The sequence below is a fragment of the Oratosquilla oratoria genome, chromosome 12 (genome assembly GCF_046742065.1).
Source record: "Oratosquilla oratoria isolate Oo_2021 chromosome 12, ASM4674206v1, whole genome shotgun sequence".
NCBI lineage: Eukaryota > Metazoa > Arthropoda > Malacostraca > Stomatopoda > Squillidae > Oratosquilla > Oratosquilla oratoria.
In genome coordinates this window covers 43,111,825-43,127,965 of record NC_134788.1, presented here as the reverse complement: position 1 = coordinate 43,127,965, position 16,141 = coordinate 43,111,825, and the positions used below count along the sequence as shown (strand labels likewise).

Below are 16,141 nucleotides of genomic sequence, written 5' to 3'. Positions count from 1 at the left end.
AACTAAGATGTGGTGAAATTATACGAATGTTGGATATATTTTTTAAATGTTCTTAGAGAAATCTAGACTTCTGTAAGCGAAGTCATATTCTAGTTATTCAAATGGGCGTTGGGCTAGGCCGTGGGAGGAAAAATAGCCCAGTGTGATAATCCTTTCACATCCATTCTCAAGCCTTCAACCATCTTATGATTATCAATATTCCATTGGTATTCTGTACAGTTACGTCCAGAACTCTTTCAGTCATTCTTTTGGACGTAACTATTTGATTTCTTTATGCTCTTTTCACAAACCACCTATCAACATAATTACCTTTACAAATTTTCTCAAACAATTCGGACAAATCAGAAATATACTTGTTGCCTTTGGGAAAAAAGAAAGAACATAACATTATATATAATTTTTCCGTGGGAAAAATATACTAATTTGAACAGGGAATAGAATACAACTTATTTTCTCAAAAAGATGTTTACTTTTATCATCCCTATAACATATCATTACACATTTTTGTTCTCGATATGCTTCATTAGCGTAAATTTATTGATTAATCTAATTAATAGATATCAATTATATGCATTTTGAGTTGATGTACCATAACTTGTAAACTGGAATCTTTATTATTTTCTATGGGCGGGCGAAGGCAGCGCCATGTGTGAAGCATTGTTTACATATATATCAGCGGTTGGTCAGACAAGGTAAGAAGTCATTCCATAGTGTCTCATACATCTTATAGAAGAAAAACAAAAATATAATGGAGGGAATGTTAATGGTGAGATTGAATTAGTAGTGAATACAGTTTGTTTTACTAAACTGAAATATAATTTGGGGATTAATTACTGGATTGTTTTGAATGAACGTAAATCTGAAACTGCAGGTTAGGGAGGCCTAAAGTTAAAAGTATCTTTTCTTGGGTGTAAATATAGTTTCCACGGCCTCATTGTATTGAAAGGAATGGTTGATGAATCATTTTATTTATTGTAACCCTTAAATCACTTCCCTTCAGCAATAGATTTAAGTGTATTATTAATTTTTTATCAAAAGATCAATGGCTATTCATTATTTTTTTTGGAAATATGATTGCGTTAGTGGGCGAATTGGCCCATATTTTTCTAATGTAGTGCTTACACGTACATACGGAAGGGGGAGGTGGAAAAAGAAGACATGGGTTCAGTTCCTAGTTTAATCCTGACTGGTTTCGCGTTGAAACTGGCCAGGAATGAGCACGGTACTAGACCCATGTCTTATTTTTTCCACCTTGAAATTATTACAATGTCTCAACAATACATAATGTATTGAAAGTGATGTACCCAGTTTACTAGGATGTTTTTGAAACAAAAATTTAGAACTTGCAAATGTGTAAATTTTACATTAAATTTGTTGCCCAACAGCTCGTAAATGAATATATCGTAACATAACCATTACATAGTAAAAAAATAGAAATTTGAAATATCTAAATAAATTAAAAATGTGTTTGCGGGATACTGGAATAATACAAAAATTTGGCATTATGTTATGATTTATATAATGCAATTGATGATTGATTTGGAACTGACTAGGAATTGAGTAAAAGTGAACCATTTAGTAGTCATAGATTAAAGAACCTCTGCTGGGGCAGAAACTAACCTAACTTAACTATCTCAGGTGGTATTGCGTAAGTATAGTTTTTAGACATCAAGGTGCTGAGAGATGTATGAAATACTAGTTAGGTTGGAACCTATATTTGTATGAAATTTTGTTAAGAGATTTATTAAGTATATGTATAGAACATGTTTTAATGCCACACACCCCTCTTAAAATATATATATATGTATATGTATATATATACATACATATATATATAGAGAGACATTGGGACAAATATGGGAAAGGTGGAGGGGGAAACACGGGTCTTTAACCGATTATCGAGTTTATAACGAAACCGGTCAGGAATAAACTCGATAATCAGATAAAGACCCGTGTTTCCCCCTCCACCTTTCCCATAATATATATATGTATATATATATACACACACACCCCATCTGAGGTATTGGCTGCATGTTGTTATGGCAAAATAGCATGCTTGCAGTTGATACTTTAGGGTCTATATGGGGCGCCCCTACAGACCAGAGCCACACGTCATTTTGTCTGTGATAGAGGAATCTGCTCATAGAGAAATGATGAAACTTTTATTACACAGCTACTGTCCCTCTGTTATGCTGTCCCCCAACCCCTTGTTGCTGTCCTGTACCATTTCTCTGACTTTCATTTCCTTGTTTCACCTACCCTGTGGTGGGAGGAAAAGAATACTGCCGCCAAGTATTTCCACTTGGATCGTAAGAGGCGAGAAAAATGGGACGGACTTGGACCAAACATCCTTCTCCCTGTAGCCCTACAGGGGACATTGCCAAATAAAAATTACCAGTCAAAATGGCCTCGCCTGCAGTGGCGTGGTTAAAGCGGCCTCGCTCTCTTATTAACCACTTCACTCCGGGCCAAAATCTCGCGGGCAGCATTAGCTGCCAGCCGTATGATGTTGCGTCATAATACTCTCATCATAAAAAATAGTCACCGCTCATATAGATTGTTCTCTCTTTCACCCGTGAATTTTGATAACCATAGAAAATGTGATGAAGCCAGTTTAGAGAGTATGTCAGTTATGCAGGGACAACTACAATAAATATAATCAAGACGCCGATATGGCAGCCTCACGTATCCACTTGCTCCCCATGCCGTCTACGTAGGCGGCACCGTATGGAAGGGGTTAATTGCCAGGCCGTTGGTTGATAATTAGCTAATGACTGTTGTTGTTCTTTACCCGGGCTCACCTTTGTGACTATGTTGATCAGGATATCCCAGACATCCCCAGGAGACTGGTAGTGGTACAGTAGGTACTTTGTAATGCACTCAAAACAAACAAGAAGATATTTAATTTACAAAATTTGTATTTAAATAAACAAGATATTTACATACAAAATATTTACAATTGCAAAGCACATAATCAAATTTATAAAACAAAGCACTAAACCTCAATAATTATCCATTCTGTCAAAGTTTGGTGCAATTAGGTGCGAACCTTTGTGAAGCACCTGACAGGCCGACTCGTCACCAGCAATATGGGAATCCCGCACTTTATTTACATGTCCCTACACTAGTCTATACTCCTTTCTTTGTCTACATTTACAGTTTGTTGTCCGACACTAATCTTATTTGTATATTGATTAACTGCGATTGATCATGCAAAAGTTTAACAAGAAGATAAAAACAGAAATTCCCACAATGGTGTGACGATTCAGTGCACCATGCCAACCCTCAACGTCATTGTTGGTACGAATCGGCTGCTTATATATACTCCAAGTTTCAGGATTCCAGAGTGAACTTTCGATCCAGTTGGTGTGAATAAATCCACCAATGTTGTCAGCAAGCTTGTAGATGTATGTGTTGCTAGTCTCTCGAACATGGGCTGGATGTGTTCTTGAGAGAGATAGGGCAACACAAGAAATTGGCGACAAAGTTTGTGCGTGTCCTTGTCATTACGATATGCTGGAGCCAGACCTATTTCTTGTATTTTTCTGCCAAATGCACGAGCCCAATGAAAGGAACATCCTCGAATAGTAACTCCTTGAAACACCGATGGAATGGCTTTCCACACTTCCCGCTCGAAGTCGATGACAATTTTCCTAATGTCATTGTTGGGTGTTAGGCATTTGATGGCTTTCAGTACTTTCTTTCTAAAAAAATTTCTGTCGCCCCAACATCAAAACAAATAAAAGAGGTACTTGTTTGGTATCATCTACACTTTGAATAAACAAATGCACACTGAACAGTTGCATAAAAGGCTCCTTGACAACTTTAACCACTTCACTCTGGGCCAAAATCTCGCGGGCAGCATTAGCTGCCAGATGTATGATGTTACGTCATAATACTCACATTATAGAAAATAAAGTCACGGCTGTATCGGTCGTTCTCTCTTTCATCCGTGAATTTTGATAACCATAGAAAATATGATGAAGCCAGTTTACAGAGTATGAGGGTCATGCAGATACAACTACAATAAATATAATCAAGACGCCGACATCGGCATCCTCGTGTACCTACTTGCTCCTCATGACGCCTATGTAGGCGTCACCGTATGGAAGGGGTTAAATGTTCTATTCATGTACCACATTTTTGATCGGCTCAGCAGGTTGAGCATCTTCTCGGTGGCAAATAGCAAATGCCGTTTTCCATCAACATGTAAGTTTTTGCAAAGAAAATCCGCGGGAGTGTGGCCTTCGTCGATTTTAAAATCAAGATCCTGTGGTTGTTGTTGTTGTTGTCATTCCCTAGACTGTCCGAACAGTCCCGTCTCCTCAAGGAATGCCACAGCCGAAACTGGGTTTTCCCACAAATCCTTTATAGGGTGTATGTTGCATTGTTTGCGTGCATGATTGTGTATAATGCAGTCTTCCAGTATGTGTTGTATGGAATGGGGTGAAGTGTTACATCCTGGGCAGCTGTTCACAATGCGGTCATTCAGCCTCTTCTGGTAGCTTAGAAGTGCTGGGTGGTGGCCGCACCGCAGTCTGGCCAGTTGGACTCTGTCCTTTCGTGGGAGAGAGGATTCAGAAGGGTGGATATCAGTGGGTCTGACATGCAGCAGTGTTGTCTTTCAGTGTGTTAATGGAGCGGTGAGTGATATGATTATGAATGTTTCCAGAGGCTGGTATTTGGTGGTTGTGGAGGAAGAGAAGAGAGTATCTGTGTGTGATACAGGTCTTTGGGTGTTGTTCTGTGGTTCTGCTGGCCACATCTTCTGCCTGTATTGATTTGCTGCTCTAGCGAGATTCACTGGTTTCTGTAGTGCCTCGATTGGTTCTCTCGACATCTGTATTTTGTTCAACATCACCCAATTGACAATGTCTGCAGCAGACGTGAAAATTTCGTTTGCCGCAGACTCTTTCACAACATTTTGCATTTCTGGCGCTTTTGCAGCACCGACTTCTCTTGGATGGATGTGGGGTTGGCAGTCTCTCATGAAATCCACACCTTTCTGTGATACCGCTGCCTTGCACCAAACGTTCTTGTTTCGCAAACTGCAGCATCACGTCATGTTGCCATTCTTCCTTCTTGTCTTCACAACCGTTGCTATCCGCAGGCTGCACTTTGTTTTTCTGGGATCCTGCCGATATAACTTTGTAGCTCGTCTCCTCAACCTTTTCTGATTCATACGACATGGGTGTGGCATCTTCCAGGGAAGACTTCTAAATTTGAGGGGACTTGAAAACCAATTCCTATGCTAGTGTCCATGTTTTCCGCATCTTCCACTGCATTCTGAATTTTGGATCCCATGGGTAGAATGGCCTCTCTTTCGTGGTCCTCTGTCCAGCTCGTTATAGCCTCTGACGTTTTGCTGCTCTCAGCCAAAGGTAAGCCAATGACGAGGTGGTAACTACGTTCTTGACATCTGAAACTGATGGTCTTGTTGCTCCTCATTGCCTCCCTGTATTCATCCTGGGTAATGCCCGTGCTGCATACTCTATGTTGCCATCTGCTGCAGCCATTACAGAGAAGTGCTTGCTGACGCGGCCTGACCTGCTTGCGGCAAACGATACAAGGATCTTCCTCTTGGCTCATAATTTCTGTTTAATGCAACAGTGATCACAGTAATCACGTGGATAAATATATTTTGCTTGAAACCACGAGGAAATGAAAGAACGGAATGCTGAACCTTTTCATCTATCTAAGCTTAAAAACAATAGTGTAGAGAACAGGAGAGGTCACTCAACATAAATACAAAAGGATTGTTATGCAGATTTCTCTTTTTTACGAGACATGATTAAATACTATTCCTTATCGAATAGGAACTACATGAAACAATTTCTTGGGAATTGTCCCAATCAATACAATGGATTGTGTTACACAGAAACAAAAATATAAATAATAAAAATGAAAATAATAACAAGAATAAACAAAGTGGGTGACAATTGACACATGTGATAAAAGGTCACACAAGATGGCTAAGGCGGAGCTTTGTGACATTGTCCTACAATTTGGTTGATGACAAAATTATCTAGTTTGAAAAGACCAGTACTTAAATTTAGATTCTCATTGAAAGTTTTTTTTCAATGATACGATTCAATAATATTCCTTACTGAATAGGAACTACATGAAACAATTTCTTGGGAATTGTCCCAGTTAATACAATGGTTGTATTCTCTAATGTGAGGAAAAATACCACTTGACGATTGGCCAGTACGGACACTATACCCATGCTGGGTCAACCTAAATTTTAATTCCTTACCAGTCTGACCAATGTAGCAAGAATTGCAATTCTTGCAAGGAATACTGTAGACACAACACACTGAATTATCAGGCGAATTCTTGACGAGAAGTTCTTTGATTGTATTGTTTTTAACCCCTTCCATACGGTGCCGCATACGTAGGCGACATGAGGAGCAAGTGGATACGCGAGGCTACCATATCGACGTCTTGATTATATTTATTGTAGTTGCCCCTGCGTTTTTAATACTCTCTAAACTGTCTTTAATCACATTTTCTATGGTTATCAAAATTCACGGGTGAAAGAGAGAACGATCGATATAAGTGGTGACTATATTTTATGATGCGAGTATTATTATGACACGTCGTACGGCTGGCAGCGGCTGCTGCCCGCGAGATTTAAGGCCCGTACTGAAGAGGTTGAATACAACATTAGCATTAAAAACCGTAAGAACACGAGGAAGATTCACCAGATTGGGATGAAAGGGAAGAACCAAAAGATTCTTTTTGTTAGAATCTTTTGGGGAAGAATCGGAGTATGACTTCCTGGCCTTGTATTGTGATCTAACTAACATGTGTTTTGGGCATTTCAAGTTTGATGCTATTTCATAAATCCTTTTTATTTCTTCATCTAAAGATTCAGGACTACATACTCTAAGCGGTAGAAGTGCCACCATTGTGCATACGTTTTATTGTATTATTTTATCATCGTCATCTGTAACAGCCTTTTAGATCTATGCTTATAGGCATTATGTGTAGAATAAATTTAATTTTGTGATTCTCCCTTCCTGTTCATCCAGAATGAGCGTACATATTAATTTGGCAGTTCCATTTTTAGTTTCATTGTTCAAGAATCTGTGACATTTATTTTCAGTATCTGATATTTCCCAGCCCCCCTCACCTTCTTCGTTAACTCCATTTTCCCTTCCACTGTATAATTGAAATACTTTTGAGTTTATTTCAATTTTACATCATCTATACTCCCAACTGATGAATATCATCATAAGGATTATAAAGTCGACTCCATGGAGAATAAAGCATGGAGATGACAAAATAATAATAGCTAGGTATTGAACAAATGCTTTTTAACATAGCTACATTAGCTATCCCTCGTGCAGTACCGTTAGATTAACCCCTTCCATATGGTGCCGCATACGTAGGCGTCATGAGGAGCAAGTGGATACGCAAGGCTGCCATATCGACGTCTTGATTATATTTATTGTAGTTGCCCCTCCGTTATGACATACTCTCTAAACTGAATGTAATCACATTTTCTATGGATATCAAAATTCACAGGTGAAAGAGAACGATCGATATAAGTGGTGACTATATTTTATGATGCGAGTATTATTACGACACGTCGTACGGCTGGCATTGGCTGCTGCCCGCAAGATTTAAGGCCCGTACTGAAGAGGTTAACAATTAGACCGGGAGCCATTTTTGTAATGGGGCCATTTTGGTACTTAATAGCTGGACCGTTGTGACCAAAACAACCCCGGGCAAGTCAAAACAGCCTCATTCTAACTAATTGCTGGGCCGTTGGTTGATAATTAGCTAATAACTTTTGTTGTTCCTTATCTGGGCTCACCTTTGACTACCTATGTTGGTCAGGATATCCCAAACATCCCCAGGAGACTGGTAGTGGTACAGTAGGTACGACAGTTTTAACCTCTTCAGTATGGGCCTTAAATCTCGCGGGCAGCAGCCGATGCCAGCTGTACAACGTGTAATAATACTCGCATCATAAAATATAGTCACCGCTTATATCGATCGTTCTCTCTTTCACCCGTGAATTTTGATAACCATAGAAAATGTGATTACAGGCAGTTTAAAGAGAATGTCATTACGGAGGGGGCAACTACAATGAATATAATCAAGATGCTGATATGGCAGCCTCACGTATCCACTTGCTCCTCATGACGCCTACATATGTGGCACCGTATGGAAGGGGTTTAGGATTATATACTCGACTCCACAGAGAATAAAGAATGGAGATGACAAAATAATAATAGCTAGGTATTGAAGAAGTGCTTTTTAACAGTTACGTTAGCTATCCCTTGTGCAGTACCGTTATATTAGACCAGGGGGCCATTTTGGTACTTAGAATGCGGGGCCATTTTGACTGGATACCCTAAAAAAGGTAAAGGCATAAGAGGGTCTGGGAGTTTTCCAACCAGTATCCTAAGGTTTGGGTCTTTTAATGTATGTGGATGTGGTACAGATGAGAGTAAAATGGAAGAGATAGGTAGTATGTTTGTGAGAAGAAAGTTGGATGTGTTAGCTTTGAGTGAAACTAAATTGAGAGGGAAGGGCGAGTGTGAGTTTGGGAGGTTATCAGGAATGAAGGAGGGAGTCACAAAGTGTGCAAAGATGGTGTGTGGAACAAGAAGGACAGGAGGAAAATAGAAGGAAGGGTAGTGAATGCTGGGATGAGGAAACAAAGAAGGTTGTAGAAGAGAAGAAGCGAGCTTTCACAGATTGGTTACAAAATAGGATGAGGGAGTCATATGAGAGGTACAAAGAAAAGAAAAGAGAAGTAAAGCACAAGGTAAAGGAGGCAAAGAGGAGAGCAGATGTTAAATGGGGAAAGAGTATGACAGAAAATTTTGAAAGTAATAAAAAGATGTTTTGGAAAGAAATTAAGAGGAAGAGGAGGTGCATCAAATAAGAGAAGATGGAGGGATGATAATGGAAGAAAAGGCAGTAAGAGGAAGATGGGCAGAGTATTTTAGGGAGTTGATAAATGTGAAGGAGGATAGGGAGGGCAAGGTAGTTGCAGTGGGAAGTGCTAAGAAAATGACGAAGTGATGAGTGAGGAAAATGAAGGAGAAATAAGGAAAGATGAAGTGAAGGGAGTTGTTAAGAAGATGAGAGCAGGTAAGGCACCTGGACTGGATGGTGTCAAGCAGAATGTCTTTAAAAAAAAAAAGGTACAGTGATGGTGGACTGGGTGGTAAGGTTATTTAATGTTTATTTAAGAGAGGGTAGAGTACCAAAGGACTGGAGGAGTGACTATAGTTCCACTTTACAAGGGAAAAGGGGATGTGTGGATTTAGGACAGGTATGTGTTGCATGGATCAGATTTTTGTGGTAAGACAGATATGTGAGAAAACTTTAGGAAAAGGTAAGGATGTTTTCTGGGCCTTTATGGATTTGGAAAAGGCTTATGACAGGGTAGACAGGAAGGCACTGTGGGAGGTATTGCAGATATATGGGATAGGAGGAAAGCTTTTAAGAGCAGTCAAGAGTTTTTACAAGAGTAATAGAGCTTGTGTTAGAATCAGAAATGGAGAGTGTGTGGTTTGAGGTAAAGGTGGGACTTGACCAGGGATGTGTTATGGTGCCTTGGCTGTTCAATTTATACATGGATGAGGTGGTGCAAGAGGTAAGCAAGGAGATTTAAAGAAAATTGAGAAAAGTGGGAGGTGAGCCAGTCGTTGTTTGCTGATGACACTGCACTTGTAGCAGGATCAGAGGAGGGATTGAGGAAGTTAGTGACAGAGATTGGGAAGATGTGTGAAAGAAGGAAGTTGAAGATATATTTAGGTAAAAGTAAGGTGATGAGGTGTACAATGGGGAGAAAGTGGTAGTAGGCTAGAAATGAGTACTAAGGGGGAGAGACTGGAGGAAGTGGATAGGTTTAGATACTTTGGTGCGAATGTGGTGGAAAAGGGAGGAGTGGAGATGGAATGTAAATTGCGAAAAGCAAGTAAATGCCTTGGGGGATTAAAAGGTGTAATAAGATATAGACATTTGGGGATGTATGCTAAGAGGAGATTGAATGAAAGAGTAATTGTGCCAACAGCACTGTATAGGGGGCAGAAACATGGAACATAAGAGAGGAGTTTGAACGTGTTTGAGATGAGGTTCCTGAGAAGTATGGTGGGAGTTACTAGGCTGGATAGAGTGAGAAATGAGGTGAGGAGAATGGGGGTGGAAAGGGAGTTGGGAGATAGGGTTGATGAAAGAGTATTGGGATGCTTTGGACACATGGAAAGAATGAGCAAGGAAAGATTAGTAAAAGAAGTGTGGAAGGCAGAGGTAGGAGTGAACATGAAGGGGTGACCAAGGATGAGATGAATGGATGGGGTAAAAGGGGTATTGGGAAAGAGGGGAATGTCTGTTGAGGAAGGAAGGAAGAAGACAGAAGATAGGGGTGAATGGAGAATGGTTTTCTATGGATGATGCTGTGATGCATGAAAGGGAGTGGGGGAGGGAGTGTGTGAAAAATAAATTGACGCAGCCCGAAGGGATAGTCTCCCTGTCTTCTCTATTTCTGCATGAGGAGACGTACAGGGGGGGTTGCCGATTTAATGAAGCAGCCTTACTGTGGATGTGCTGTGTCTTGCAACACTGCTTCTGACCCAGTGGGTGAGATGCAGGGATGACTTCTCATCCAGGAGGAGCCAAGAGAAGAGGGAGGGAGGGGGTGAATGTGAGTGGATTTTATGCCTTTGTTTTTTGGCTACCTCCCTTGTAAGGGGGAAGAAGCCTTTGGTATATGTATGTATCTCTTTCTAAAGACATCAACATTAACTCACCACTATGATTTATACCCAGCACTCCACACTTCCTAATCACTCCGTCTATTGATTTATCTCCTAGCATTGAGATTTCCAGAAACTATTACATTGACATTCTTCCCAAAACTCTCCAAATACTCTTTTAAATCTTTCCAAAAAGCCTCCCTCCCTTCTACTCTTCTCACTACAAGGCCCATACGAGTTTACTAATACCCACATCTCCCTTACCAGTTTCGTCTTAATCCACATAAACCTCCTCCATATGATAACACCCACATAGGCATCCTGAGGCGCAAGTGGGTATGCGAGGATATTGTAGTTGTAGCCGAGTTACTCCCGAATTCTGTGAACTGGCTTGATCATGTTTCCTGTTTTTATATTACTCAGAGTGAAAAAGAATTAGTAAATCAGCAGTGTCTTTGTATTTTATAGTGCAAGTATTGCAGTGCATCATTGAATCATCTTACATCAGGCATCTGATACTGCAAGCGAGAATTTGACTCGTATTGAGGAAGTTAACCTTGAAGACACCTTCCACACCACCACACACTTACCTGTCTCTTCACTTACTAGTGTAGCCACCCCTTCCCTCCCTTGACCTCTCCTCACTCCTGACACCCCACTACACTCCCAAACTCAAACTCACCCCTCCCTTTCAACTTAGTTTCACTCAATGCCAACACATCCATCTTCCTTCTCACAAATATACTGCCTATCTCTTCCCTTTTACTCTCATCTGTATCACATCCACACACATTAAGAGATCCAAATCATAGGCTTCTCTTTGGAAAACTAGACCTTCTTATGCCATAACTTATCATAGGACTGTACCCATCAGGGTTACAAATAGCAGGATGCCTAGGACCATCAACCTGTCCCATTTTAGCTGCCTTTACAACCTGAGTGTGAAGACGGGCAGTATTCTTTCTTCCCCCTACCACAGGGAACAGAGGCGAAAATGGAAATATATACTCAAAGAAGTGGTACAGGGTAATATTAGGAGGGAAGGAACAGCATAATGGAGGGACAGTAGCAATGCAATAGAGTAGCATTGTTTCTCTGAGTAGAGATTTCCCCTAACATGGAGAAAATTGTGTAGCTCTGGTCTGTAGGGGGTACCTCTTATTGTCCTTAAAGTATTGGCTGCATTCTACTGTACAGATTATATTGCACAATTGTTTATATGTCATTTCCTGAGTGGGAAACCTCAGTTCTTCCTTGTTTTGATGGGAATTACAAAATATATGCCTCCTTAGCAAGAAACGGAAAAACTAAATAGAATTAATACATACATATAACAAAGGCATTTTCCCCTTTACAAGGTAGGTAGCCAAAAAACATCTCTTTCCATCCCCACATTATCCACCCCCCTCACTCTCTTGGCTCCTCCTGTATGACAGGTTATTCCTGCATCTTGACCACTGCCCTGGGTCAGAAGCAGTGTTGCAAGATGCAGCACATCCACAGCAAGGCCACTTCATTAAATCGGTGACCCTCCCTTTCCATTTCTTCATGCTGAAATGGAGAAGACAGGGAGAAATCCCTTCAGGCTACATCAACTTATTTTTCAATCTTACCTTTCATGCATGACAGCATCATCCATACATAACCATTCTCCATTCACCCATATCTTCCGTCTTCTGTCCTTTTACCCCATCCATCTCATCTTTGGTCACCCCCCATGTTCACTCCTACCTCTGCCTTCCACACTTCTTTCACCAATATTTCTTCATTCTTTTCATGTGTCCAAACCATCCCAATACTCTTTCATCAACCCTATCTCCCAACTCCTTTTCCACCCCCATTCTCTTCCTCATCTCCTCGTTTCTCACTATCCAGCCTAGTAACCCCGATCACATTTCTCGGACACCTCATCTCAAACACAGTGAAACTCCTCTCTCGTGCTCCTTGTTTCTGCCCCATACAGTGCTGTCAGCACGGTCACTCCTTCGTACTTAATGGAATTAGTTTCCTTTTTCATCAGGAAATATTAGAAGTTAAGACGTCCAAAAGTTGCTGTAAGTGGGGCTTGTAGGTGTGTAAGTTTTGAGCTTGGGCAAACTCCCATAGCAGGAATGGTATTGTGGAATTGTATTGTGGCTCAGAGGATGGGATAGCAATCTATTGCAGGAAATGGGAGTGAAGGTATTGAAAAACTTTGCTTCTTGAGCTGCCTTTTTGGTTGTTTCATTGCTAGGGATGCCAATGTGAGAGTTGAAATAGATGTAGACTGACATGTGGGTGGAATTTTTGGATCAGTGGGTGATGAGAATTGAGGGTGGAGAGTGTGGTGGCATGTTTAGTCTCTTATTGGGAAATGCTCTACTCCCTATCAAGCACTAGGGGGCAAAAGTTAACCAATCATGACGTCTGCTACCTCAGTACCTAGTTGGGTAAGGGGTCCATCCGAAATAGATGTGTTAAACCATTGTTTTCTTGTATTCTTCAATAGTAACTATTTTTTTGTTTTGTTTTTTTACCATTTCAGAGAGAAATTGGTGACAAGGTGTAAATGTCTGCTGTTGGTTATGGATTTGCACCTAAACATGAAGAAAACTGAAGATATTTTGTAAAATTAGAAATCATTGAAAAGTCTTACAATTGATGTGGTTCAAGTCAAGTACAACAATTTTGTTTGTTCTCAACAGTGGATGCAATCCAGAGTCCTGTTATGAAATTTATAGAAAGTAGATCTTGTGAAGGTGCAGATATGAATGTAATTTCTTCAGAAAAGATGAATGCAAACAGTGTAAAGAGTCTTGACTGTAAAGGAATGCCTTTCTCTACAGTGGATCCAGCATATGTTCCTGTTACAGCTACTGAACAAAGTTCCTATGAGAGTGTACACATGAATGCATTTGCTCCAGCAAATATAGTCAACAGTGTAGAAAGTCATGATACCAAACCTGTACATTGCAAAGTTTGTGATGAAGAAGTTTTTACGGTAGATCAGATGATGGCCCACATGGTAAAACACGAAAAGGAAAAGAAATCTTACACGTGTTCATTATGTAATACAACGTATCAAAAAAAGAGAGAACTGACATCTCACCGTAAAGATGCACACGCAGACGAGAAACTTTACAAGTGTAGCCTTTGCGTCGCTACCTTCGCACGGGCAGGATCTCTCGAACTGCACCTCAGGACGCACACAGGTGAACGCCCGCACAAGTGTGCGTTTTGTTCATTTTCGTTCGCTCGAAGGTATACTTTGACGGTACACATGCGAACGCATACAGGAGAGCGGCCTTACAAGTGCCCTTACTGTGGTGACGCCTTCGCGAGGTCGGGTACGCTTCAGCTCCACCGCAGGAAGCACACGGGCGAGCGTCCGTTTAAGTGCTCGTCGTGCGACGCCACCTTCTCGCAGGCGTTCGGACTCACAGTCCACATGAGGCGGCACACCGGAGAAAAGCCGTACAAGTGTCCGCTCTGCGACGCCGCCTTCGCACAGGCCATTTCTCTCACGGTTCATTACCGGACGCATACCGGAGAGAAGCCGTATAAGTGCAGGAGTTGCGCGGCTGCCTTCAGCACCACGAACAGTCTCAGGTCCCACGAACGCACCCACACAGGGGAAAAGCCGCACAAGTGCCCCGAGTGCGACAGAGGGTTTTCGCAGTCTGCCGCGCTGACGGTTCACTACAGGACCCACACAGGGGCCAGGCCTTATAAGTGTCAACTGTGCGAGGCGGCTTTCATCAACAACTTCAACCTCAAGTCGCACATGAGGACACACACAGGCGAAAAGCCACACAAATGTACAATTTGTGACGCCAAGTTTTCGCAGTTAGGTTCCCTCAAGAGTCATCTGAGGACACACGAGAAAGTTAAAGCGTGTAAGCGAACTCTTCGTCCTCGTAGGAGAAGGTCGATAGATAACGCCGAAACGGACTCCGAGGGTTCAGATGTCCTTGAATGTGCCCAACCACAAACGGAACACGTTCAGTCGTATGCAGTTAAGGAGGAAGTACCTGGTACATTTGATCAAATAATTACCACCAATAGTTTGAGTGTCAATTCTCTGTTGGACAAGTCTTTAAAAGTTGAAATAAAAACGGAGCCTAATCAAGATCAGAATGCGTGGGATTTGTCTATGTAAAAGTTTAGAAGATTGTCTTCATTAAACTTGTTTTTGATACAGTATTTAGTCAAGTAACCAATGGATAGTGACAACTTGCACCTTCTGAACACAAAATAGGATTTTTTAAATCATCATATATTGCATAGGATCATTGGTCTCATGAATATTTATTGCCTATATGTAGTGTGCAAAGTTAATTTGTAATTGAATGTTCCTTTGATTGACATCCCTTGTGATGCTGAATAGATATTATGCAACAGTTTTATATATTTTGCTGTAGTACCTTCAATACTTTGCTCTATCAGTACTATTATATCATCCACTTTATTTGCACTACACATCCATACAAAAACACGTTTACATTTATATCACAGAAGAACCTCTTAAAGACAAACCTCCAAGTCATCTGCCCCATCAAACCCTTCTAGGTATTAGCTTCACAGAAATGTTCCTCTCAAGGGAAGAACTACACTAGCACATCCATTCAGGTCACTATCCAGCACTAAAACAACGCTAACATAGAAGAGACCTGGCCACAGAAACTACCTTCATCATACACAACTCTCACACTCAAGATATCAAACATTTCATCCTACAGTGCCCTACTCTAGCCAAATCCAGGCAACAACAACAACATTCATTCTTTGAGTGGGTATTGGTCCGATCCACTGGTTTATCTTTGAGCTCATGGTCTCTTGCAAGAGATCTTGGCTAACAGAATGATTGATTACATAATATTATAGTCTCTCCAGTGCAATGCAGTGAAGGCAATTATTTTGGTACACAAAACTTATTGAGAAAAGTAGATGAAAAGTATATTAATAACCATTTGTACATTATGAAAGATGATACTTTTTGTTATATCTATTAAATACTTGAACTACAATGCTGCTTGTTATTTCCACATTTGAAGATTGTTTTCCCAAGACTTGTTGAAACAATGTGTAAATATACATATACTAAGGCTTTTTCCCCCTTACAAGGGAGGTAGCCAATAAACATTCCATTCCCACCCTCCTCCCTCCCTTTTGTCTTGGCTCCTCGTGGATGACTGGCCATCTCTGCATCTCGCCCACTACCCTGGGTCAGAAGCAGTGTTGCAAGACATGGCACATCCACAGCAAGGCTGCTTCATTAAATATGCAACCCCTCTCTCCATCCCCTCATGCAATGGAGAAGACGGGGAGAAATCCCTTCAGGCTGCATCAATTTATTTTTCACACACTCTCACCCCACTCCCCCTCATGTATCACAGCACCAACCATACACCACTTTCCACCCAGCCCTATTTGAAGATTGT

The 16,141-nt window shown here is 41.0% G+C and overlaps 1 protein-coding gene across 2 annotated transcripts; it reads left to right on the top strand.

The window, feature by feature from the left end:
- Window positions 1–614: 614 nt before the first annotated feature.
- LOC143031544 (uncharacterized) lies at window positions 615–15,743 on the top strand. Of its 2 annotated transcripts, none has more exons than XM_076195532.1 (2): window positions 615–692; window positions 13,246–15,743. In XM_076195532.1, exon 2 carries the CDS (start codon window positions 13,429–13,431, stop codon window positions 14,857–14,859), a length of 1,431 nt encoding a protein of 476 aa, XP_076051647.1. In that variant the 5' UTR covers window positions 615–692; window positions 13,246–13,428; the 3' UTR covers window positions 14,860–15,743. The 2 variants fall into 2 exon arrangements, with proteins under 2 accessions (XP_076051647.1, XP_076051649.1); XM_076195534.1 differs by having other exon boundaries at window positions 679–766.
- Window positions 15,744–16,141: the final 398 nt, after the last annotated feature.

Excerpts from the sequence above, each read along its gene's own strand:
- LOC143031544 (XM_076195532.1), top strand. The coding sequence starts at position 13,429 with ATGAAATTTATAGAAAGTAGATCTTGTGAAGGTGCAGATATGAATGTA.